General features: G+C 38.6%; 1 protein-coding gene across 1 annotated transcript; it reads left to right on the top strand.

Annotated features, from left to right (window-relative positions):
• Positions 1–26301, top strand: cdh15 (cadherin 15, type 1, M-cadherin (myotubule)). Its single transcript, XM_030163480.1, has 14 exons — positions 1–150; positions 8908–9075; positions 9591–9746; positions 10269–10413; positions 10970–11151; positions 12702–12830; positions 12944–13126; positions 15472–15716; positions 15815–15951; positions 17069–17299; positions 17392–17631; positions 17847–17995; positions 24560–24751; positions 25419–26301. The coding sequence occupies exons 1-14, from the start codon at positions 100–102 to the stop codon at positions 25617–25619; spliced, it is 2409 nt and encodes an 802-aa protein (XP_030019340.1). The 5' UTR covers positions 1–99; the 3' UTR covers positions 25620–26301.
• Positions 26302–26511: the final 210 nt, after the last annotated feature.

Genomic DNA, 26511 nt, shown 5'->3' with positions numbered 1-26511 from the left:
AGAGGATAGGTTTTTAAAGCTGAAGGGTCCGTTTGGTTGTGGAGGAACCTCAGATCTGTTAGTCATCAGAGGTTCATTCTCTGAGTGAAGGTGCTGAGGATGGCAGTGCGGATGGTGGTGCTGTGGTTGCTGGGTACTCTGCTGTGTCAGGTAGGAAAAAGCATTTTATCCTCATAATAGATGTTAACTGAAAGTAACTAAATGTATTTGACTCGGTATGTTTTAGTGGCTGTCATTTGTCTGTCTTGAGTTTTGCAGGTAAACTTAATTTCACATCTTAAATTCATAGAAAGAGGGGTTAAACTGTGGGGGTGGGCACAATCTAGACTTAGCAAGTGGGAAAAGGGGTGGTGTCAGATAGCATCACTCAACAGCTCAGCGCAAGTAACTGCCAACACATAGATTCAATGAGTTATTAACAGCATTGTTTAACCCCAGACTTTTCATCTGTGTCTGCTCTTAGTTAAGGAGTGACCTTTAGGGTCTTCTTGTTCACGTATACAGTTTATGTTTTTACCTGAGTGATGTCCTCGACCAAACACAAACTGACTTTCATTAATAGAGCTCCGTAAACTGGCCGTGCAATCAGGGGTTGCAGACGATCTAAACATTTCATCCCAGTTGGAAAGAGGATGATGAAGTGTTTTGAGGAGTCCAAGTCTCCAGATGTGTTGTACAGGGGGCTCTGGACATCATTAGTAGCCGCTGTCAGCAGACACCATTATGAGATCCAAAATGGATGGCAATGTAAACTGACATGTTACCAATAGCACTTCCAACCACCATCAGTCTTTCTGTGTGTTTGGAGAAGTAATGGAGCCCAGGGTGCAATGGTGAGTGAAATGACCTCCAATGGAAGCCACTGATTCGCTGTAGAATACTCTGTAAAGGTTGCATGAAGTTCTGGTTTTATTATTTAATAATACATTTACAGTCTTTTCAGTGAGTTGAGTGTCTCTGGCCTCATGAATTTCTCATCAAAGGTTTCTGGATATTATCAGTGCCTATGTGGTTAAAAGTCTTCATGGTGAATCAGTCTTGCTTTTCCGTTTATGTTTTATATCCCATGAATAATTGATTCTCGGGAAAATCACAGAAAAATACAAGTGGTCTCTTTTGAACATGGGATTGATAGATCACTGACCAGCAAGGCTGAACCCAGGAGCCATATGGAGATGGATGGACAAGCGTGCCACAAGTTGTTTCATTTAGACATGAACCCACGACATTACACATACGTTTTTCCTGTCCAACCACAGGGATTTCACTTATGTTTCTATATAAAATATGTAAAGCCTGCTCCTTTAAAGTGCCAGATTCATTGATACGGGCTTTGTGCAGATACTCGAGAGCTGCTTAAGCTCAATGTCGTGAGACCGATGTGGGTTTAAATTGCATCTTCAAATGCCAGAGGTGTTACAAGAGGAGTAATGACCAACAAGCAATGTGAAAGGTGGTTTCATTTTGTTTAAGCTATAATACTTTTCAGGAAAGTCATCAGCTCCTCCAAAGAGCTGCCAAAGCGTATCAAATATTAACCTTCTGCAGGCAGGAAAGGTGATTCTGAAAAGTTTCATCTTTCATTCACACAAAAAAGTAGCTCAAGTCAAGCAAATAAAAGATTTAAAAAGTAAAAATGGATATTAAATCTTTGAATATCAAACGGGAGTGGAAGAAATGGACTGATCAAGAGTGGGTTGAGGAGTTTCTATGAAATATATGACATTTTCTTGCTGAATCTCTGGGTCTTCACTGGCATTAGTGGTTGCAGCTGTGAACCAGCAGAATACAGCTCCCATCCTCTGCCAAGGTGCAAGCTATGAATTTTTCACACACACTTGTAAAGCCTGAGTGAATGTTTAAACCTTGATTTTGATGATTCAGATGTAGTATTTCTTTTAACTACATAATAGAGGACCTTTATAGAATGTTCTGTATATCCTTTTTGGTGTTGTGTTGGAAACAGTCAAAGACCTTGACTGTTTCCAACCCAACACCAAAAGAAAAAACACATAACATTCTATAAAAGTCTTCTATTGTGTAGTTAAAAGAAATACTACATCTGAATCATCAAAATCAATACCTAAGGTACAACCTGTTTAGGTTAAAACATCTTTGTATAGATAGATATATTTAAACAAAATAACAAATGCAAAGCAACTCTAGATGGAAATTTTACAGATTAACATGTCAAAAGAATTCTGTTTAAAACATCCCTCTCCATATGAATCTATATCTAAAACAAATTGTCACAAAAGCCTAATGAATAAATAATATGAATGAAACTGATTGAACCATCAGCAGCTGCCAGTGCAATCCAAAGGACCGGTGCCACCTGTTAGCTTTCAGTTGTGCTTCAGTGCACTCTTTTAATTATTCGAGGGCTGGTGTTGTTTTGATCTGGGCAGTGCTCAGACCTGCTGGGTGTATGTAGCAGTGAGGAGTGGGCAGCAGCCACAGCTGTTCCCAGATGCATACGTGATGCCATTTGTCCCGCTCTGTAATCCCCTTTGCGGAAAGAAGAGTGGGCCGCTTCTGGACCATGAAATCAGGTACAAATCAAGAGAGTGTAGCAGTGGCCAGCTGGCGCTGAGGTCTCACTCATCGGAAACAATCAGTCAGAGGATTTAGTCTGGATCACAGGTCCTGCTGGGTGTGGATACCTGCAGGACTGTTTTTTTACAAAGACTCAGGTTTCAGAGGGAGCAAAGGATACACAGAACGTCCAGATGATGAAAAAAATACTCAACTGAACAGTGAAGTCAATTTCCGTCCCCTTGTTGGCCTCGTTATTTTTTATAGACTGAGACATGGAGGACCAAGTGGTGACAGTTGTTGTTAGCAGTCATGCGCAGCAGCGTGTTAGTGGTGTTAAAATAAGTTGGTCAGTTGGTGGATTCACCATTTGGTGTCCCCTGTGAATAAGTTAATTACTAAATGTAGATGCAAGAGTGCTGCTCTATACAGACCACATAAAGATATCACCAAGTTTTATTTATTAAGGCATTTTTCATAGCGTAGCATAACTGTTTTTGGTTTTTTTTATCAAATTACAAACCTAATATTTCACTGAACTATTGTTTTATATTTCTCCCAGTGTTTATCTACTGATTTCTTTGTACATTTAGTCTTCATTGAGTGTTATAGTCTTGCTCAGCATTCTTGGACCTCAGGCATCTCCTCTAACACACTCAGGAAACACACTCACAGTGGCACCCAAAAATAGTGTGTCCATGCCCATGCCAATCAGTCATGACTTAGCAAAGACCATCAGCGACTAATGGTTAAACGTCTGTGCTTGAGGAGCAGAAACAGAAGTAACTGCAGGGACACTTGTGTGACCTCTGGGACTGTCAGGCATGCACAGCATCTTTAAATGACTCTGGACACAGGACACAGATAAAATCAATATATTTACTAATGAATCACAGTATTATCTTTAAGGCTGGGCAACATGGCCAAAAAAATAAATCTTGATTTTCATTTTAATGTTGTGGATGATTTACGATTTCTATCAACTGTTTTCTGTCTACAAGAACTGACAAAACAAGTCAAAAATACTCTTTCTTTACTTGAACGTATATGCCATAACTGACTAGAGAAACACATTCACAATGAGTAATTTACAAGGAGCTAAAGGTTGCATTTTAAACTTTTGTTGAGCAATAAATGGCTCAAGAGGAATAATCTCAAATGTGAAATTTAATCATTTTTTCACCATTTTCAGAAATCCAAATCTCAATCACTAAATCAATTCAATATATTGCCCAGTCCTGATAACTAGTATTAAACAAGATTTTTTTCTTTTTGTCAAAATATCACTTTCTGTAAATGCCAAATGAAGCACTGATTTGTCACATTTACTTTTTTTTTTTTTTAACTGCATGATCATTGTCTTTAATAATCTCTTTAATCCCTCTATTATAGCAGCACAAATATCAATAATGTTAAAGGTTTCCTACATGTGGCAGCATTTGCATTTAAATGTTAAAATCCACAAAAACTAGAGAGTAAGAATTTGCATAAATAATCAATCAATTAGATAACAAAACTGAACACAGAGTTAAGAGAAGATTATGTTTTACTTCATAGCGATGTGGAGGTAATTTTTGTGGCAGTGTTTCTGCCTGAGTGCTGCACATGTTAGTGAAATCTAAAAAGTGTTAAAAATGTTCACCCACTTGTTTGTTCAATGGGGTTTTTATGGGTTTAGTTTGGATTAAGTTAAAATGTCTATCCCTGTTAGAGGTGTAGATCAGTGGATCAAGAAATGCACAATTTAACTCTTAACAAGTACCAGAATATTAGTACATAAAGGTCACTTATCACTATAGCTAACATCAGAGGGGAAAACCTTAACCTTCTCAAACTAAGTAAACAGTTGTCTGCAAACGAGTGCTAAACAGCCTTTGCTGGTGGGGCATATCATCCCAACAGGCTGTCCAGACTTCTGTGAGGGCCTGAGGTGAAAGGCCAAGCTGTAAAAGTATCTGGGAAAAGCTCTGAAAACAGTTAATCTGTATGTGGTGTCAGCGCTCAGCCTGTCAGAAAGGCTACTCATTGGTCTAATTGGTAACGTGACACTTATGTGTTACCGCATCTTGGTCTGGTAAAACCATCAGATTGGGGGCCAATACTTGGTGGAGTCACTGTGTTATAGGTCTGTCTCATCTGAAGCTCAGACAACAAGAGCAAAAAGGAAGTGTGGGGAATAACACATATGACTTAGTAGCTGACTGGTTGAAGTTTTTTTGGCTTTTTCCTGGTGTTACTGTGGGACAGATGGAGGTGTTGGAAACCTTGTCGATTTCTTGAGCTAGAGTCGAGTCAGTGTTCCAGGTTAGGTCAAGAATTCTCCTGTTGGGCAAACGTAGAAAGTGCTATGTTGGGAAAGACAACTGCGATCACCGATTTTTGAAGTTCGAAACAGTGCAGACGTGTTTTGCTGTAGTATGCAGTGTGGTATGCAGAAGTCTTATGTGTGGAAGTAGGCTATTAAGATGGATTTGTGTGCGACATACACCCCTGTAATGTGAGTGTAAACATCCCTGAATGTGTATATGACGATGACTACAGAAGTTAAATAGGCAGTGGTCGAGAATATAGAGCAGTCTAAGATTAGCCTGCCCTCTGACTCGGCTTGCACATGCCACCCATGGCTGCCATTCCACCCTGTGCTGTCATGCAGTTTGCCAGAAAGAGGATCACAGAGATCACACACACCCTGAAGACTGGGAAGGGTTTTCAGATCTTTAACAAAATAAGGAATTTATCTAATAATACAGTATCACATCTTTATTTACTCTTATCCCATTATCTTGACTGCACTGTTTCAGTCAAACTTCATGTCATATTTCACATTTTATATATTAAAATATATGAAAATAACAAAGCCTACATTACATATTTGGATGAGTTGTGTGCTTTCTTTATATGAAATGTTCCAACAGACAAAAAGTACATCCAAAGTAATTGCTTCATTTTTTCACCTGTCGATGGCATCATGCCATCTTCACCTTAATTAATAGTTAGTATTTAATGTAAAGCTGTATAACATTAAATCTCTTTTATTAGACTGGATTTATATTGCTACATCAGTGAACATGGTTCCTACTTTATTTTTATCAGCAATGACAATGATTGTATGCTACTTCGCAGTGCTCTTCACCTTATGACTTTTATTATTGTTTTAACTGATGGATCTCTAATTACAGACATTACGTATTGTGGGTGTATTAAGCAGGTGAACTGTTTTTGGTTTTTTTTTAGAAGAAATGTACATTACCCGACATGAGTGGAGATTATGTGTATCCTACACTTCCCATGATGCATTTTGATGGCATCTTTCATTGGAAATCCCCTCCTCATAAACATCATCATCTCTCATACTCAGCATTTTCATTTTGTCATGCAGTGTTTTGCTTTTACATTTCCCAGGCATAAATGAAATTAGAACAATGACAGCCGTGACGTTAGCGTGATGACTTTCTCAGGCCTAACAAAGCTTTCAGTGGTTCACACGGTATAGAAGAACTTGAGGAGATGTTTCCACACACTGAGCAGGCAATGTAAATTTGACTTTATATATAACAGTGATGGAACGGCCCTTTAACAATCTGTGCTATGCTCTAGTCGATAAAACAGCTCATTCATCACTATTCAGTTAGTGAAAAGAGAGACAAATATAGATAGAGGTTTTTGGCACATTAGTACATCCTGTCTTTATGGATTCATTGTGAGCTGTTAAACATATGGGAAAATATGTTAAATCCATTTAATTCCCAGCAGGAAAAGGAAGAAGGAAGCATCCTAATGAAATGTGTATACATGTGTATGTATGTGTGGGTGTTCTGTTGATGTGCATACATGTACAGTATGTCACGCAGTGTGTGAGCGATGGTGTATCTATGGAATTCCTGCAGCACAGCAGATCCGTAAGGTGACCCCAAACTCCCAGTCAGGTGCAGAGCTGAGCATAAGGGGGAATTTGTGAGTGTGAGAGCGGGAATGTGGGTGGGAAAGCACAGGATCTAAATCCATAGACGACAGCTGTTGTGTGTGAGTGTGTTTCTCACATGTGAGTTGTGTGCGTGCGTGGGTGTATTTGTGTGACGGCTTGTGAAATGAACATGAGTGTTTGTGTTTCCCCGTCCTGAGATTAATTTGCACCCAGATCAAAGTAAGCCGACAAAGACGTGTATTAGCATGTGAAACCTGATGCGGTGGTCCTGCATCCCCTCTGCCCCATGCAATCCCACAGATTCCACATTAGAGACAGCCCTGGTGTTGAAGGGAGCATAAAGCCCCTCCATCTGCCTGCTGGGAATGCTACAGCAATGACTCTTGACGTGGATTTTAGCAGCTGCAACTTTATATTATGACATAATTTGTATCTTTCATGAGAAAATTTAGACTTTATGTGAGCTGCCTTACTGGCTTCCTGTGTGTGTGACTGGTGTTTCAAAAAATTGGGAAAGACAGGAAGTAACCCAAACCACAGAGTCATGTTATGTTACACTAGTTGGCTGCTTATTCCCACTTTCATATGTTCAGTCAAATCTAAGCAGTAAAATAGTGGTTTACAAGATTTCTGTCCTGCCTCTGCGTTACAGCATATCAGTCCTTCAGGGCTGCTTCAGTAAACTGTATAAGTGCTGTACTGGAGAACACGGGTAGCTAACTACAGCTCTGTGGGCTGTTGAAAAAGCTTATATGATGTATAATGTGATGTTTAGTAATGTGCACAGTGTGTGTTATGCTTACTTTTTAAATACGTAACTCCTGTATGAATCAGATACAATTAGGCTATGTTCAGACTGCAGGCAAATGTGGCCAAAATCAGATTTTTTTGCCCAAATGTGACCTGTATCCGATCTGTTAAAAACACTTTGAACAGCACAAATCTGACCCAGGCTACTTCCATATGTGATCCTAAATCTGATATGTATCTGATATTTTGCAATGAGACTTCAGCCTGAACGGTCAGGTTGCGTTTATCCGACCTTTACGTCATTGAAATGCAACAAACATCGCAATTCTGCATCCCAGGAGTGTTATTCCTGTAAATACAGTGCATGCCTGCGTGGTCACAGGGTCTCAGTTTATATTCAAAACTGATAGAAGTCGCATTTAATGTTAATATGAACATGCACACAAAAAAATTGGATTTCACCAAAAAATCCGAATAGTGCATTAAGACCTGCTGTCTGAACGTAGCCTAAGAGAAACACCAGAAGTCAAATTTTCAGAAATCAGTAAAAGGAAATGCAATTTTACAGGCAGTTCTATTCACTACTGTTCTACAGATATTTTAAAAATGGTTCATTGTCATCATCATCATCCTGGTTTAAAACTTTCCCAGTTAGATGACATGCTACCTGAGCTGATGATTGATGAACAGATGATCCAAGAGGCCTTTGTTTTAGCTTTTGTTCCATGAACTGCTGGTCTGAATTATATAACATTCCAAAATTTGCCACGGTTTGTCAAAACCTTTATCCAGCATGTTTTTCTGCAGCTCTTGATACAAGGTGGTATTTTGGGGCTATTCATCTTCACTGTGACATTTCTGTTGTTTCTTGTATTAATCCAGTGCATGTTGCACACTAATGTTTCACATTTTTTTGTGTAAGATTTTCGTCTTTAAAATGGATTTGTCATTCTCGTCTGTGTTATTCCTGATGGTCTTTGTAAAAGTGAAATGTGCCTTCTCAAAGTTTTCAAAGTTGCAAGAAAAAGAGCTATCATCGAACTGCCTACTATGGACTGCTTTATAAGGACTGTCAGTTATATACATCTCATGGAAAAGATGACGTATATGCTCTGGCTAAAGAAACACCAGTGGGAAAAGTACAAGAGATGGGAAGTGGACACTGAATAGAGTTTTCTTAATCTTGTCCTTTTCTCATTCTGTTGTTTTATTTCTATGCTACCAACTATACAACAATTTTTTAATAATGAACTGTACCTTTACTCATCTGTCTCTGACCTCATGTTCTATGTTCCTTTGTTTACAAAAGTAAAAACTTGAAAAGCAGCAGCAACTTTTCCACGTCCCATAAGCACAGAAACTTTTTTTGCATTTGACTTTTTCATTTTCAACTAATATAAACAGCTGGAAATGCATCTACAAACTGCCCCCGCCTTGTCTTGTCTGTGATGCTGTTGAAGCATTTCAGAATTTCAATAGTGATTTTTTTTTTTTTCTAAAGAGAAGAGCAGAATTATTACTACTATAAGTGGTTCTGAGGTGGCTGTATTTCATCTTTTTTTTTTACTTTTCTCTTGTCTCCCAAAAATAGAGACCTGGCATCCTCTACTGTCGATGTCTGACTAGTGGAATTGAATGTCTGTAATTTTCTAAGTCTTTGTGAGTTCCTGTGAGTCTCATGCTGAAGTTATGTTCAGGTATGGAGCTCTGCAGAAACCCATCAGAAGGAGGAAGAACTGCAGCTTCAGGCTGTTTACCCGTGGCGAAAACACAGCAGTGGAATAGTGAGGGTGAAAAGAGACTGGATCATCCCACCAATCAGGGTCCTGGAAAACAGCAAGCAGGTTCCTGAAGACCTTGTCCAGGTAAAATACAGCACTGACATTCATCGGAATTCATAACTTAATAAATATCTGCCATGTATTGGGTGTAAATCACAGGCCTGCAGTCAAACATATGCTGTAGTATGAAACCAAGCTCTTCTTATCGTAATTCTTCATCACAAATGATGACATGAAATGTAAATGTTGGGTTAAGGCTGCTACAGGCGACTCTTAAGTGGATATTTCTTACCATTCAGGGAGAAATTTTAAGCCACTGCCTTTTGTATGTACAGTAGTGATGAATGCCCACAAGGGACAACAAGTCAAAAAAAAAGCGAGTAGAAAATGCGTAAAACATAGGCTACCTGCTATTATTTGTTTAGAAAGTCACTTCCTGCCTTAAGTCAAAGGCCTCTCTAAGTTTAAACACTCAGTCTCAAGGTCCCGGACTGTCAACATACTCACATCTGGAGTTACGACATATGGTTTACATTCTTCCCCCCTACCTTCCCATGAGGTTTTGATAATCCCCAACCTTTCCTTCCCTCTCCATCCAGATCAAATCGGACAAAATCTTTACAGGTGAGGTGATCTACAAGTTAGAAGGACCAGGAGTGGACCAGGAGCCTAAGAACCTGTTTGAGATTGATGATAAAACAGGAGTAATCAGGAGCAAACGGCCGCTGGACAGAGAAAAACACAACAGCTTCACCGTAAGAAAGCACCGCAGATCAGGGTTTTACAACACAATCACACAGAGGCACTGTGCATAACACATGCCAGAGTACACTCAAAGACATCCTACACGTGTTTCAAAGTATAGGTTCTTGTTTTCGTGTCGTAGCATACATCAGTGTCTCAGACACCAGAGCAAATAGCCAGAGGTCAGTTTCCAAGGGCCTTTATGGGCATCAAGGGAGAGACTTCAGGATGTTTCAGACCAGATGACTTGTGATGTAACCCATGAAAGTGAACCAAACATCCTGCACATTTCTTTCTCTCTGACATTTCCAACATATGTTATGCACAGATGCTTCAAATACCCACAGTAACTCTGAGTGACCTGTTGGATATTTGCTTATTGCAATGCATATAATTTGTTGTACTGAATAGAAACAATCATCTCCATCACATAAAAGTCCCTTTTAATGAGAACCACTTGTCTGCTGTTGTGTGTGTGTGTGTGTGTGCGTGTGTGCGTGTGTGCGTGCGTGCGTGCGTGCGTGTGTGTGTAGCTTAAAGCCTTTGCGTTGTCACCCAGTGGAGAGAGACTTGAAAATCCTACGACCATAGAGATAGTGGTGCTGGATCAGAATGATAACAGACCTGCTTTCACCCAGAAACAGTTCGAAGGCACTGTCTCAGAGTTCTCAGTTCCAGGTACATGCATATTTACACCCCTCATTATGACTAGGTTTCCGATTCTCCTTGATTTTTCATTCTAAATTCTTTCCTGAAAGAGTTCAAAATGAAGTGAAGCTTTTTATGTTATTTTTTAGTGTCTTATTAAACTACAATATAGAGTTAAAGTGAATTTAAGAGGTGTTGTGCAATTTGGACTCACACTGACGAAGCATGGCCATTCATCACAATGCAAAAACCAGACAACACTATTCAGTCCAACAATATTAAATTCTAATACAATCAAACTTTGTAAATATTTTCTCATTTTCAGTGCATTTTTCAGTGGATTTCTGCAGCTTTTGCACATATATACAGTGGACCTGAGCATCAAAATACAACATTTCACAAAACAACATTTTCACACAATACAACATCTAATACCCTAAAAGATAAGACTTTACACAGAAATATTTAGCAAAACTGAGGTGACTTTGTTGAAAAGTTGTCTTCTGAACCCTAAGGGGGCACCATACTTATGTTATACACTGACTGGTTTTTGCATCTGACTGAGGCTGAACAATATCTTTGACAGGCACATCAGTGATGTCAGTGTTGGCCACAGATGCAGACGACCCAATGACAGAGAACGCTGCTCTGAGCTACTCCATCATCTCCCAGGAAAGCATCCCTGCCAGTGCTGTCACCAAGACAATGTTTGGCATCAACAACCAGACTGGAGCTATTTACACAAGAGATGTAGGCCTGGACCGAGAGGTACAGCTCAAACATTTTACCTTCAACATGGTGTAAATGAGCAAAGAAAACATACAAGTTTACATTTCATGCAAGTAACTAACAGATTAACTTCAGTTATGGTTGATATAAAATAAATGTTACACCATTATTTTAACATGGGTTTCAGAAACAGGGACATGCTTTAAATAGAAGGGGTAACTTTAGACCATTCAACTTGTTTTGACCCCTTTTTTTATGTCCATTGCTTAGTTAGCACTTGGTGTTAATACTTTAGTAACTTTTTACCTCCAATACAGAGATTGAATGTATGCATGTAAATGGATAGGTCTGAGTCTCACATTTCATTAGAGCCCAAGATTATGACTGTATACTGAGGCGTTGAAGAATAGCAGCTGTTTTTCCATAAGTGACCTTGGTTACCAAGTGTGCCATTTGGCACAGTTTGGCACAGTTTTGGAAATCCCTTGTATTATTCTGAGAAAAATGCATGTAAAAACACAAATTTTGAAAACAATTGTTATCAAACTTAAAGTTGAGCTAGGTAAGACTCCATAGAACTTTGTATATTTTTTCCAGTCCTTATTTACAACTTACAGTTCTCTGCAGGCATTTTAACTCGTAAAGACCCACTGCTTACTTTTGTAGCAGTTCCAAAATAGTTTTTTCTGTATATTTAACTTTTCTCAAGTGATTTTTCACCCTTTGTTATAATATTATCCTCTGTATTTTGTAGCTTTTCAATAAAGTCAGGTATTTTCCTGTATTTAATTTGCTGATCAGGTAGATATTTATAACAGCTCAGATTAAAGTTGAGGGTTATTAAATCAGACACAGAAAAATTGAAGAAAAAGTGACTTTTTCAGTAAAATATATCATTAACTGAACATAAACCAAGTGTCTCTATCCTCTGTCATTTATCAAACCCCATGGGTTTTACTGGTGAATCAATGTTGTAGAAGATGACAGTGTTTCCACGTTCATTACGGAGGCTCTGAACATCCAAATGGGTCATATCTGATGACCATGAAAATATGACAAACTGTATTTTACACCAATTATTTACATGGAGTGATAGGATTAATGGATCAACAGGTATTAAACAGTTTAAATTAGCAGACGGTTTTGGTCGCCAGTGGCAGTTTGGGTCCTTATGGGTTAAATAAAATAAAAATCAGGTGAGAGCAAAATTCTTACTTTCCAGTGTTGTTCAGACTTAAGTGATGCTGATTGTTTGGGTGTAATTTCAGACTCTTTGCTTTCAAAAGAGGCCTAGACCATGTCTGTACTCTAAATGGTTCAGAAAAGCTCTGAATTCCATTTTGTTAGTGCTTTTTAGATGAAAATGGCTACAATTTTAAGAGGGTAATAAATAACCTCTGTACCTCAGACTGCAAGTCTGTTATTATTATCATTGTATGCCTTATTACAGGATTTTTTCTGGTTAGTATACTGTACTCTAACAGGAACATACGTAAGCCTTCACAAGATCTTTTAACAATTGTGACTCAGTCAAAGATATTTGTTGTTTTCTGCAGATCATTTCACTAAAACACTGTATTTTGCACCAGGTTGTGAAGAGTTTCAGATTAAAACTACAGGTGGCTGATATGGGGGGTATGGGTCTGACAAGTGAAGGCGTGGCAGTCATACACGTATCTGACATCAACAATAACGCTCCTCAGTTCAGCCCTGCCCAGGTGAGTCTCAACCTGAACTAAACATGTATTCACTATCGAACTCTGGGTTTATGTGACTGATGTGTCCTGTTGTGTGTGTGTGTGTGTGTGTGTGTGTGTGTGTGTGTGTGTAGTACCGTGTGATGGCAGTGGAAAACAGGCAGGACTATGAGATCGGACGGGTCAACGTGACAGACAAAGACGATCGTGGAACAGGAAACTGGGAGGCAAAATACTCCATAATCAATGACCTCAACAGAAACTTTGCCATCAATACAGATCCATTCACCAACCAGGGCGTTCTGACCGTGGTGAAGGTATGTGTGGAAGTGGGATGAATGGGAAACAGGTCGCTGTGACTCGTGGAGACATATCACAGGTTAGGGTTTGGTTTTAGCAGCTGTTTACTTCTAAAATCACAATCGCATGGACTTAAGGGGTAAAATGATTGCTATATGTTAGTTCTCACCCTGGCTCTATGATTTTTATTGTATCTTCAGTTGTACTCCTAATTTAATTTCCATTTTTAGGGATTTTTTGAGTCTCAACAAAGCACACAACAAAACATACAATGTGAAGTAGGGCTAGAAATATAAAAGTATATTCATCCTCAGTTAGTCTGTTGATTATTGTCCAAGTTCATTGTTTGGTTCATTACAGAAGTTAGAAAATGGTGAAAAAAGTGTGTTGTAAAGACTAAGGCCCAATCCCAATTCACCCTTTGGCCCTCCCCCTTACCCCTACCCCTTGAAATTGAGTTGTTACGTCATCGGCAGTCATCAATGCCGCCATAAACAGAATCGACAACTTTGTTTCCGAAAGAATTCACCATGCCGTCAGCAGCTATAACCGTCTCTGTTGCATGGACTTTGGCTATCTTTAATGGCTATCAACAGCAAACTGCAGAAATGCGGCATAAAATATGATGAATAAAATACCTACATTTGTGTATTTCTATCATCACTCTGCTGCACTTTTTTACTGTCTTCACCTCATCTTGATTCGATCATGATTCGAACAGAATTATGGGAGTTTTCTCATACCCTTCCGTTTGTAGTGTGGTCCTGAAAAATCTCTGTTTTGAGGTCCAAACAGCCCCTCCGCCTTAGCCTTTCCCCTTTGACTCATCAAGAATCAGAACACCCCTACCCCTTCACGCGAACATGCAAAATCGAGGGGGAGGGGTAAGGGGGAGGGCCAAGGGGTGAATTGGGATTGGGCCCGTGATGCTGTCTTTGAAGTTGAAATCTAAGAATTTATTTTTTCTCATTTTTAAACATAAAAAAAAAGTCTGACTAAAACACCAAAATGATAATGAATCACTCAAATAGTTACTGATTAATTTGATTGTTGATGACTAATTTATTGATCATTACAGCTTTCACTTGACGTTTTCATCTCCTTTACTGTTCTTGTTTTATTCATGAGGGTGTTCATGATGTCACACACAGGCCTAAACTGAAAGATACCAACTGAAATGAGAATTTTTTTTAATGCAAAGTACTCTAACACTCCAAAAAAAAAATTCTAGAAAAACATGTAGTAAATAGGTAGTAAGTAAATATGTCCATCAAACAACACAACTTGTAATCAAATTTATTTTTATATGCTTTCAATTATTACAAACTGGACAAGAAAACACAAAATACAGCTATCAGTCTGATTTGACTTTTATTTATGGTGTATTTATGTGCCATTTGTTGATATTTTTCACAGTTATAGATATATATTGACTTTCCTAGAGGTAATAAAAGCTGCTTCACTTTGCGCCTGCACTTTTTTACATTTTCAGAAATACCCTTGCGAGGGATTTTCATTTCAGTTACTACGTCTGTCTTGTCTATGGGCTGTCATTGATATGCAAGACCTATATAAAACAGCTAGTTTATTCTCATGGTCCTGCTCTTTATTGCATTCTTTCTTTACCATAGGACCAATAAAAATTCCCATCCAAACTCAGAGCTACTAAATATTATTGAACTGCATCTGATTTGTTTGTGTCATTGTTGATCATGTTATTCATATTAAGAAATAACAACAAAGAAGATGCATCTTTTATAGAGAAATAAGAAATGAGTTGTGCAAAGGACATCCACACAGGTGCATTACAGATTCATGATGGTGAAATTAATTGATATTAACTGTGAACGTTTTCTTTTTGTTTAACACAGTTAATCCACTGGAGTTGAGGGTTAGGGTAGGAGATCTGTGTTAAGTGTGTGTCACGCAATGAAGAAGTGTTTGCATTTCTGCTGTGCTAATACGGTGATGATAAATATCTATTGGATTACTGTTTAATTGAGAAAAACAAACAAAAAAATAATAATTCATGAACATATCCTCTTGAGACCCAATTAATTTGTGTCCAATCAAGACAATTATCTAATGTAAAAAAAAAAAAAAAAAAATCCAAAACTTTTACGTACTGGGTTTCAGGAATGTATTCAGGTTTCATAGACATTCCAACACCACCATCTAGTGGTTGAGATGTAAAGTACAATATATGGGATATTTTTGTGTCATTTTCTCATATTTTAGCGTGTTAGAATGGACTAATAATTATGGTTTATTCCAAATATTCATCAGTGTAGTAGTTATTTATTATAAAACCAAAATATATTAGTTTCTTTCCACAACAATCTTCTTTCTTTTTGTTTTTCAGGCCTTGGATTATGAAACGCAACACGAGTATGTCCTGATTCTGTCTGTAGAAAATCTCAATCCCCTGAGCACTAAGGCCCCCAACCTCCCAGTGAGCACCGCTACAGTAACAGTGACTGTTGTGAATGAAAACGAAGCCCCACATTTTAGGGAGGACCCCTTACAGATTGTGGTCCCTGAGTCTGTGGTTCCTGGAACATTACTGAAAGCCAACATTGCCTATGATCCTGATCATTCAGACCTAAGGTATAATCTCCCTCCAAAACTATAAGTGTGTTGTGTGTTTTTAAATAGCCCTTTCATAGTTTGTGTGTTTAACTCCTTCTGTGCTCTTTGTGCTGCAGGTATGAGATTAGCAGAGATCCTGAGAAGTGGTTGGACATCGACAGGAACACAGGAGACATTAGTGCAAGAAGAACCTTTAACATGCGATCTCCACATGTTAAAAACAACATCTACACGGCTGTTGTCAAGGTTACAGGTCAGTCTATCAACCTGCTTTTATAGATATAAAAAAGACATCTGCCTGTATATGATCATTTATTTACTTTAAGAGAAACAAGGTGACTTTACGCAACAAAGACCAATGAATATCACTAAAACAACATAATAGCTTCAGTTTCTTTTTACTTTTTTAATCACTTTACAATTTACAACAGTGGTGTCAAACGTAGAACTCGTGGGCCAAAACCGGCCCGCTAAAGGTACCAATCTTGCCCGCGGGATTAATTTCCAAAGTGCAAAAATTACAATGAAGATGTTAATGGTCAAGGGTCTCAAAGTCTTTTTAGTTACAGGGTCACATGGAGTTGTCATTATTTATATCCAATCCAATCCACTTTATTTATACAGCACATTTAAACAAGAAAGTGCTGCACATCGAATTATAAAAACAATAAAACAACTAAAAGAAAATAAACTAAAAACAATACAGGGTGTCCCATAAGTCTCCATACATAGGAAAAATAAACGTTTCTTGACATAAACCATATTAATTTATATAATATGCTCTATATGACTTCCATTTTGTCGGGAACACATTTCAATGCGTGTCCTCCACTGCTGAAGAACTATAAAGAAGAAATATAAAGAAATACAAGTTAGAACCATATATGTATGCAATGTATTATGTCTCCTATGTGTGGAGACTTTTGGGACACCCTGTAAATAAGTGCATGAAGCTAAAACAATTCTATAAATGAAACAATAAAATCAAATAGATAAAAGTAATGAAATAAATAAGATACACAGAGGACCACACAACTCACACAGAGTTAAAAACCAGACAATAAAAGGGACCCAAAACACTCCACTCTAGGGGCTGTTCGGACGTGGGGGGACAGGGCATTGTATAGGTTCTTATGCTATTATTTTAATGGTCCGGCCCACATGAGATCCACTTGGGCCATATGTGACCCCTGACCTAAAATGAGTGTGACACCCCTGGTCTAGATTGCAATACTGCAGTTGTTAGATGCATGTTATTTTCAGGACCTGATAGGGACAGATGTCACCTGAAGTCTAATGTAAGCCTTTTTCTGTCTTACAGTCTTTGTCTCTAATGTGACATTGCTGTGAATTCATGTTTTCCTGTTTAGACGCTGGCGGTGTGTCATCCACTGCCACACTGGAAATCATGCTGAAGGAAACCAATGACTTCCCCCCTCTTCTCTACCCGCTGAGTGGAACTGTATGCAGAGACGCTGCAGAGAAAAACTCTGGTCTAGTTCTGTCTGCTGTGGACGAAGACTTTCCTCCACATGCTGCGCCCTTCACCTTTGAAATACCTGATGATATGTCAACCAACTGGACAGTCATTCAAGTCAACAGTGAGAAGAAACCATCATAGAAAAGATAAGAGAATACACTAAGAGGTGTAGAAAAAGCTCCGCTAACTCCTTCTGTTTCCTCCACTCTTTAGGTACTCATGCTTTGCTTCAGCCTCTTGTGGACCTGGAGGTTGGAGAGTACGCTGTCACCATGTTGGTGTCGGACTCTGGAAGTCCAGTGCTCAGTGCTTATGCTCAGGTCAACGTTACCGTGTGCATCTGTGACTCTTATGGAGACTGTAAATCTGAGGTGGCAGCGATTTTTGGCTCCAGTGTGGGAATCAGCTTCATCGCACTCATAATCATCATGGCCAGCATCGCACTTCTGCTATGTAAGACTCGTGCAATTATGTCTTATTTTATGCCTTTATATATAAAAAAAAATCACCGTATTTAAGTCACTTCAAGATATTACTGTCGAAATTAGATGTAGAACCAACAAATGTGTGTGTACACTATGATTTGGGTACAACATACTTTGATTATACATTTAGGATTACTTTTTATGACCACAATAACAAGATCATTTCTGTGTATTTGTTTGCAGTGCTGCTCCTCCTGGCTGTGGCTGTGACCTCCTGTGGAAGACGCCATCATATTAAGAAGGGAACAGGTCTGCTAGTGGGAGACTCTGAAGACGACATACGGGACAACGTCCTCAACTATGATGAGCAAGGAGGAGGAGAGGAGGACGAGGTAGGATCACACCAGGAGGACAAGGGAGAAGGCGGGGTAGTGTACTGTATGTTTGGTTTTCTGGGATATTTAAGATGAGATAAGATAGGGCTGTATGATTAATCGATTTTAAATCAAAATAGGATTTTTTAATTAGGACGATTTTTAAAAAAGGGAAATCGTAAAATCGATTTCATCTCTCTTGTGCCTCCGGGTGCACGCTTGTGGGCTACCGTAGGCTCTTCCTCCTATCAGTGACAGCGGTCTGTCACAGAAGTCCGTGTAATGACCGGACTTTAAATGTGTTAATGAGCCTGCAGTACTTATAGCAATATAAGCCGTGGCTTCACACACAGATCCCGCAACTGAAATATAACTGCATGCGGATCACTCATCTTCTGTTGTCCCGGATCCGTACCGTACGGTCTTCTTCCGAACTGGGTCCAGGTCTCGGGGTCAGCAGCCTCAGCAGATGAGCCCAGACAGCCATCTGCCCACACACATCCACCAGCTCCACAGATAGAATCCCTCCAGCGTGTCCTGGGTCGGTCTGTTCCACGCACAGATCCCCCAGTTTAAATAGAACCGCATGGAGATCACTCATATTAACGTGGTCCACGCACGCACGACTGATGCCTGTCACTGACTTACACTGGTATCACTTCTGTGGGCCCAGATACCCCAAAAAGAAAAAAAAACAAACACATTTTTGTAAAATAATTAATTTAGTCCTCTTACTTGCTAAATTTTTCATTCACAAAAGGTAAGTTCTGGTATCTCCGAGCAAACCCCCGACAACCCCGAAAGCCTCATCAAAACCTTCATGACAACTCAACTCAAAATCCCCCCCGACACTGTTCAAAACATTACGTTCCACAGAGTACACCGCTTAGGTAAACCATCATCCAAAGGACCCCGACCCATCATCGCAAAATTCGAACACTTCAAACAAAAAGAACTGGTCAGAAGCAGAGGAAAGGAACTCAAAGGAACATCATTTGGACTCAACGAACAATATCCACATGAAATAAACGAACGTCGGAAAGCACTGTATCCCATCCTCAAAGAAAACAGACGAAACAACAAACGCGCATCGATCATAGTGGACAAACTTTATATCGACGGACAATTATTTCGCAACTCCAAAATCACGCCATGGCTCTTCTGAACAATTTGCAATAGACTCATACATATAACTGTAACAACCCTGCATTTCGAACTGTAAGACTCATCCCCGACATCGCTCCTAGGGAAAAAAAAAAAAAGAGTAACCGCCTGCTTGCCCTATAGAGGACTTATACATCTACCTCACTGTTGTTTCTCTCTCTCTCTCTCTCTCTCTTCTATTTATTCTCTCTCTTCTTATGTGTGTTTGTGTTGCTTACATGTTATGTTGATGTCATTACTCACCGTTATGTCTAGTTATGTGTTTAGTCATCTCTGTTTAATGTACCGAAAATTTGTGGCAGTTATAGCAACCAGCCCCCCTCCCTTCCCCCTCCCTATTGACTTCTTCTCTACATCTTATTCAAGACAAGATATACCAAACACATAATAATGCAGACACTTAATCTGGTTACGTGGAATGTACGTGGCTTCCGTACACAAACTAAAAGAATCCAAATCATCAATCATCTCATAAAATTAAAGGCTGATATATGTTTTATACAAGAAACCCACCTTACAAACTCAGAACTACAATATATTAAACTCAAACAATTCGATAAAATATTCTCATCCACGCTAAACACAAAACAAAGAGGTGTTTCTATCCTAGTCAATAAAAATATCCCATTCATCCATAACTCATCCATCATTGACCCACAAGGAAGATTTATCATTGTTAATGCATCTATTAATCATACAACATTCACATTTGCAAACATTTACGGCCCTAACAATGATGACCCATCCTTTTTCCATAACTTTTTCTCCTTACTATATAATTCAGCAAACATCATCATAGCCGGAGATTTCAACACCGTCATTGATCCCACAACTGACCGCTCTAGCACACCAGGTAACACAAGACACTGGCACTCAACGGAAATAATCAAACAATACATGAAGGAACTTGGACTTGGCGATAGTTGGAGAATGAAAAACCCATCAGCTAGGCAATATTCATATTTTTCCTCCCACCATCAGTCTTCATCTAGAATCGACTTATTTCTTGTAAGTAACTCAATTACCCAGCATATCCAAGAAAACACAATCCATCCCATCATAATCAGTGATCACGCTCCAGTCTTCTTATCAATAAAAACTCAAACACACATCAAGTCCCCCACAAGGTGGCGATTCAATACGTCACTTTTAGAGGATCCAGAATTTACCACATTAATCCAGAGAGAGTGGACATCCTTTCTAAAGATGAATGACTCTCCAGAGATCTCACCATCACTTTTATGGGAAACAGGAAAGACAGTCATTAGAGGAATAATCATTTCATATTCATCATATAAGAAACGACAGCAACAGGAACTAGAAACTAGTTTAGAAACAAAAATCAAACACCTTACACACCAACTAACCAGCAATCCCTGTGAAGCAAAACAAAATGAACTAGCTCAACTTAAAACTCAATTGGAAAGCATCATACACAAGAAAACACAATTCATCATTCAACAACTCAAATATGAAAACTTTCAGTACAGTAATAAATCAAGTAAATATCTGGCTAATCTATTACAACACAAAAAAGAAAAAGTAATAATCCCGGCTATACTAAATTCTACAGGTACAGTCACACATAACCCACAAGAAATCAATAATATATTTCACAAATTTTACAGCAACCTCTACTCTTCAAATAACAAACCCAGTCAAACAGAAATAGACACATTTTTAAATAATCTCAACCTACCAACAATACCATCTGATTTAGCCCATTTTTTAGACTCACCACTCAGCCTCGAAGAACTACATAAAGCTTTGCTCAAAATGCCGAATAATAAATCACCTGGACCAGATGGATTTCCTGCAGAATTCTACAAACATTTCTGGAACATATTATCACCACTACTCTTCAGAGTAACTACAGAAATAAAAACTACCTCCATTATACCCCCCCACATGAACACTGCTATAATAACGTTACTGTTAAAACCCAATAAGGACCCAACACACCCCTCCAGCTATCGTCCTCTCTCACTAATCAATACAGACCTCAAAATTATCACAAAAACATTAGCAACTAGAATGGAAACAGTCACTCCAGTCATAATCCATCCCGACCAGACAGGCTTCATTAAAAATAGGCATGCCTCAGACAACATTCGCAGACTTTTTAATTTGATCAACACATCACAGCAAAAACACAACAAAACCATTATTGTATCACTGGACGCAGAAAAAGCCTTTGATAAAGTAAACTTGACCTTTTTATTCTCCACCCTCCATAGATTTGGTTTTGGACAGTCATTCATCCACTGGATAAAAACACTGTACACTTCACCTAGGGCCACAGTTAGCACAAATGGGATCACCTCACCAAGCTTCACACTCCACCAGGGCACCAGGCAAGGATGTCCACTCTCTCCATCTTTATTTGCAATTTTCATCGAACCACTTGCCATAGCCATACGACAGAATGATAAAATCAAAGGAATACAATACACAAATTCAGAACATAAACTTAGCTTATATGCGGACGATTTATTATTACATCTACAAAACCCTTGCACATCATTACAAGAAACATTCAAAATAATCAACAATTTCTCTAAAATCTCACACTATAAAATAAACTGGAACAAATCCACTATTCTACCTCTGACTGGGGATGCCTGGGATTCTGCAGCCCAAGATCCCTCACTCCCACTCCACATTGGTAATATTAAGTATTTAGGCATTAATATTTCCTCCAGGCTGTCAGAGTTGTTTAACCTCAACTATACTCCTCTGCTGAAAACCATAGAAGATGATTTTAAACGATGGACCAAGTTACCACTTACTCTCACTGGACGCATTGCAACTGTTAAAATGAAAACCCTCCCACAAATTAATTACCTATTTTCATTACTCCCCATTACTCCCACAGACAACTGGTTTCAAACATTAAACTCTTTAACAACTCAGTTCTACTGGAAAAATAAAAAATCAAGGATCTCACTTTCAACATTACAGAACTCAAAACCACAGGGCGGCCTTGAAGCACCAAACTTTCTGTATTACTTCCTGTCAAATCAATTACAATATTTACTCAAATGGATCCATAAAGATAAGCACAGTATACCATGGTTACAGATAGAACAGAATCATTGTAAAACTACCTCACTCTCAGACCTCCCATTTCTACCACAGTCAATCAAGAAACAGGACTACTACAACAACATCACAATCTCCTCAACTCTGACAGCCTGGTGGAAAGCCCACAAAATCACTAAATCATCACTGGCACCATGTAGGCTCACCCCAATTTGGCACAACCCAGACTTCCAGCTGTACAACACTCCTGTTTACTTTCCATCATGGCAACACAAAGGCATCACTCACCTCCACCACTTATTTGAAAATAACCAGTTCATATCATTTAATACACTTATCCAGAAGTACGGGGTTGGAAGAGACCAGTTCCTCCAATACCAACAATTAAAATCCATCATTAAATCTAAAATCAACATATCTAACAACATATTACAGTCTTCTTATTTAAGTGAAGAAATCTTTAAAATTACAACCCCCCAAAAAATAATTTCAAAAATGTATAAACTTTTTTCATTGTCAGAAACCTCCATAACACTCCCAACCACCAAATGGGAAAAGGACTTGGCTTTACCTTCCAACCCTGATTTCTGGATACAAATCAATAAAAACATCTTTTCCATGACCACCAATACAAATTTACAACTCATACAATATAAAACCATTCACAGAATACACATCACTCAGGGGAAAATGTTTAAAATGGGGCTGATTAGCACAGATATCTGCTCACAGTGCACCCTGGGTCACACAGATGATTATCTTCACGCCACCTGGTCTTGCCAGCCAGTTCTTTCATTTTGGATAACAGTCACAGAAACACTCTCGTGTATCTTGGGCTGCAGAATCCCAGCATCCCCAACGCTCTGTTTGCTGGGGGACTTGACACACATTACAATTCCAACTAAACACAATAACCCATTACTAATTTCTCTGACCATCGCCAAGAAAATCATTTTTCAAAACTGGAAATCAAAACACTCCTGCCATATCACCCACTGGACAAATTTACTCTCAGAACACATATCAATAGAAAAAATAACAGCCTACAAAACAAACAGTATATCAGCCTTTGAGGAAACATGGAACCCCTTCACAAATTATCTAAAGTCCACCCAGAACTCGTACCAAAGCAGTAACCAAAACCACAGCCATGTACAGGACCACATATCAGACCACATCCAACCCATAACAAACATTTTTTAATTGACATCATCCACATTAACTTCATTTTCTCTCTCTACCTCCATATACAGACAAACCAGGATCCCTGCTCCCCTTCATTCCCACCTACTCTTCTTTCTCCCCCTTTCTCTCCCCTCCCCTCTTTCTCTCTTCAACCAAGCCCCACCCCCCCCCTTGCCTTTTTCCTTTTTTTTGGATTAGAAAGTAATATTTTTATTGTTATCATTATCATCATGTTAACATTATTATTATCATATTGCTATTTACATTTCTGATCTTTTTCATTGTAATATGACGTTGTTTGTCAATACTCTGTCATTGTTGTTGTTTTTTGTTTGTTTATTTGTTTGAGTTTCCTTTTGTTTATGTGTTGTTGTTTTTCTGTCCACATTGTCTTGTTAACTATCACCAATAAAAAAAAAAAAAAAAAAAAAAAAAAAAAAAAAGGTAAGTTCTGTAACACAAAACCAAATATTTATCTTTTGAAAGATGTTGAACTTTATTTAAAGCTGTTCGATAAATCTGGAAACAAAATAAAAGGCTATAAAAACCATCAGTATTTGCTCTGATTTGGACATTTTATTATAGTGTATTTCCCATGGCAAACTAATGTTATTTTCTTGTTGTATACATTGTTTGTATACTCTACTTCATTCAATAAAGATTTAATTAAGAAAAAATAAACTTCTGTGGGTTCACCACATGATACCATCACAGATTTGAGGTCGGAGCAGTGCCTTGCATTGTGGGCTGCTCACAAAAATGACATGTTGACTTCTGTTGTCTTTTGTAGTTTTACCCAAAAATCGAAATTGAAATCGAAAATTGAGTTTTTAGAGGAAAAGAATCGGGATTTTTTTTTTTTTTTTGCCAAAATCGTGCAGCCCTAAGATAAGATATTCCTGTATTAGTCCCACAAGGGGAAATTCCAGATTAACTGCAGCAAAGCACAGAAGAGCAAAATCAAAATATGGACAAATCCAAAAAAGCTATTAATACTATTTCCAGGTGTGCACACAGGTTGGATAGGGGAGACACTCATATGCACACCTATACACACATAATTATATAAACAGACATGTATACAGATAATACAATGGGTTTTGAAGGTAATGATGGAAAAGGTGGTCTACCCTTGTGACCCTTCCTTGTGATGGATTCAGAGTTATTTCATAATGTTTGTGTCGCTCGCAGAATGCCTTTAATATCGACATGTTGTGGAATCCACACGATGCCCCTTCGACCCCTGGCTCCTACTGCCCTGTGTCTGGATATCCTCGGGGGAAGCAGCCACTCAGGAAGGACGCCCCCCATAACCTGCCTTCACCCACCTACCCACGGAGGCCTCCCGCAGACCCCTCTGACATCGAGGACTACATCAATGATGTGAGACGCCCTGTTGAGTCATAAGAGAGAAAACACAATACAGTCACTGACTGGTTTTCTAATAAACCAACAGGTCTATTAGAGCAAGGAAATCTAAATGTACTTAGTTTAGGTTTTGTTTTGTTTTTTTTCTTATTTTAAAGAGCTTTGTCAGTAGAAACCTTTGATTATATAATAAAGTAAAATAAGATATTCCTTTATTGATCCCACAATAGGGAAATTCACAGTGTTATCAGCAGCAAACACATACGATACATACAAGCATAGACATACACGTAAAACAAACAGTCCTATAAATTTGAATTAAAAGAAAGTGTTTAAAAGGAGAGTGCAAGTATAACTTATTATTGGAAATTTCAATTTGCTTGTATTTTTACTTAGTCTTTTAGTTTAGTTTTTAATTTTAGTTGGCAGCTTTTATTTTACAGAAATGACTAGTTTTTTTTAATTTAGTCTGTTGTAGTCTTGGTTAGTTTTACTTTGTCAGTTATTTGCCTTAAACCTTAAACCATGGAACAAAAGAATGCATAAAAGAAGTAAAATTCACGATATTGTTGTTTAGGTCCCATATTGTGCAACATGACTCGCCTCTTTTTTTCTTTTTGTTCATCATGGTTTTTATCATTTTAAACAGGATATAACATCTTCTGTTTTTTCCCCCCATCAGGGTCTGGAGGCAGCGGACCATGACCCTAACGTGCCCCCGTACGACACAGCCCTGATCTATGACTACGAGGGGGAGGGTTCTCTGGCCGGCAGCCTCAGCTCCATCGCCTCAGGCAGCTCTGACGAAGACCAGGACTACGACTACCTCAACGACTGGGGACCACGCTTTCAGAAACTGGCCAACATGTACGACCCACGTTAAACAGACACACTAAATGAAGCCCTGTGTGAATCAGCACCAGTTTAGAGACACAGATTTTGCCTTGGGTGTTTGTCTGGACACATTTGATGACGTTGTAATGCAGGACCTGATGGGAAGCGAGCTGAGGAATAATGAATCGATGCCATGTAAAAGCCGTGGGTCTTAAATCTAATGTGCCTAAGGTTATATCAAAGATTGTTTGGACACAACTGATGAAACACTAATGACTTCTTTAACTGTTTGGTGTATGTCTCAGGAGAATTCAGTGTAAAGGTTAAGTGTTGAAGTGATCGGCCATGAAGACAGAAGCTGTGCATGCTGCAACACAAACCGTGGTAACCCATGTTGTGTTGAAATGTGTCCTTTTTGTGTATCCTCAGACTTGGTTTGCTCAGAACTGATGCACATAAGTCTGGGATACAAAGAAAATCCTTGTAATGTATTTCATTTTTTTTTACACAAGTGATTATTTTATAATTTGCTTTGATATTGATTTTCTTCTGTTTTTTCTTGTGATTGTAAGTCCTCCATTCCAGTATCTTTGAATCTTTTTTGTGAAACCGTACCACGCAACACAAAACGTTACTCAATAACGCGACAGGCAGTGAGTCCTCTGTGATCAGTTTGGAGGTGATGTTTTTTTAGTTTGCATTTTATTTCAGATTTTACGGATGTCTACAGAATAAATTTAAATCTTTTATGTAGTGTTTGTATTGTTCATTTTGATATCACATCTTTAAACGCCCTCATGTCTCTGAGACTGGAACATTGAAATACCATGAAATTAATTAATGAAACCTTTATTTAAGTATTTTAACAAGAGAAATAGCCAAATAAATACTGCATCAGAATATTCTATCAGTTAACTTGACGGTTTACATTAGAAGAGGAC

The sequence above is a fragment of the Sphaeramia orbicularis genome, chromosome 3 (genome assembly GCF_902148855.1).
Source record: "Sphaeramia orbicularis chromosome 3, fSphaOr1.1, whole genome shotgun sequence".
Taxonomy (NCBI): domain Eukaryota; kingdom Metazoa; phylum Chordata; class Actinopteri; order Kurtiformes; family Apogonidae; genus Sphaeramia; species Sphaeramia orbicularis.
Note: the sequence above shows the minus strand (reverse complement) of the source record. Positions and strands in the feature narration are given on the sequence as shown.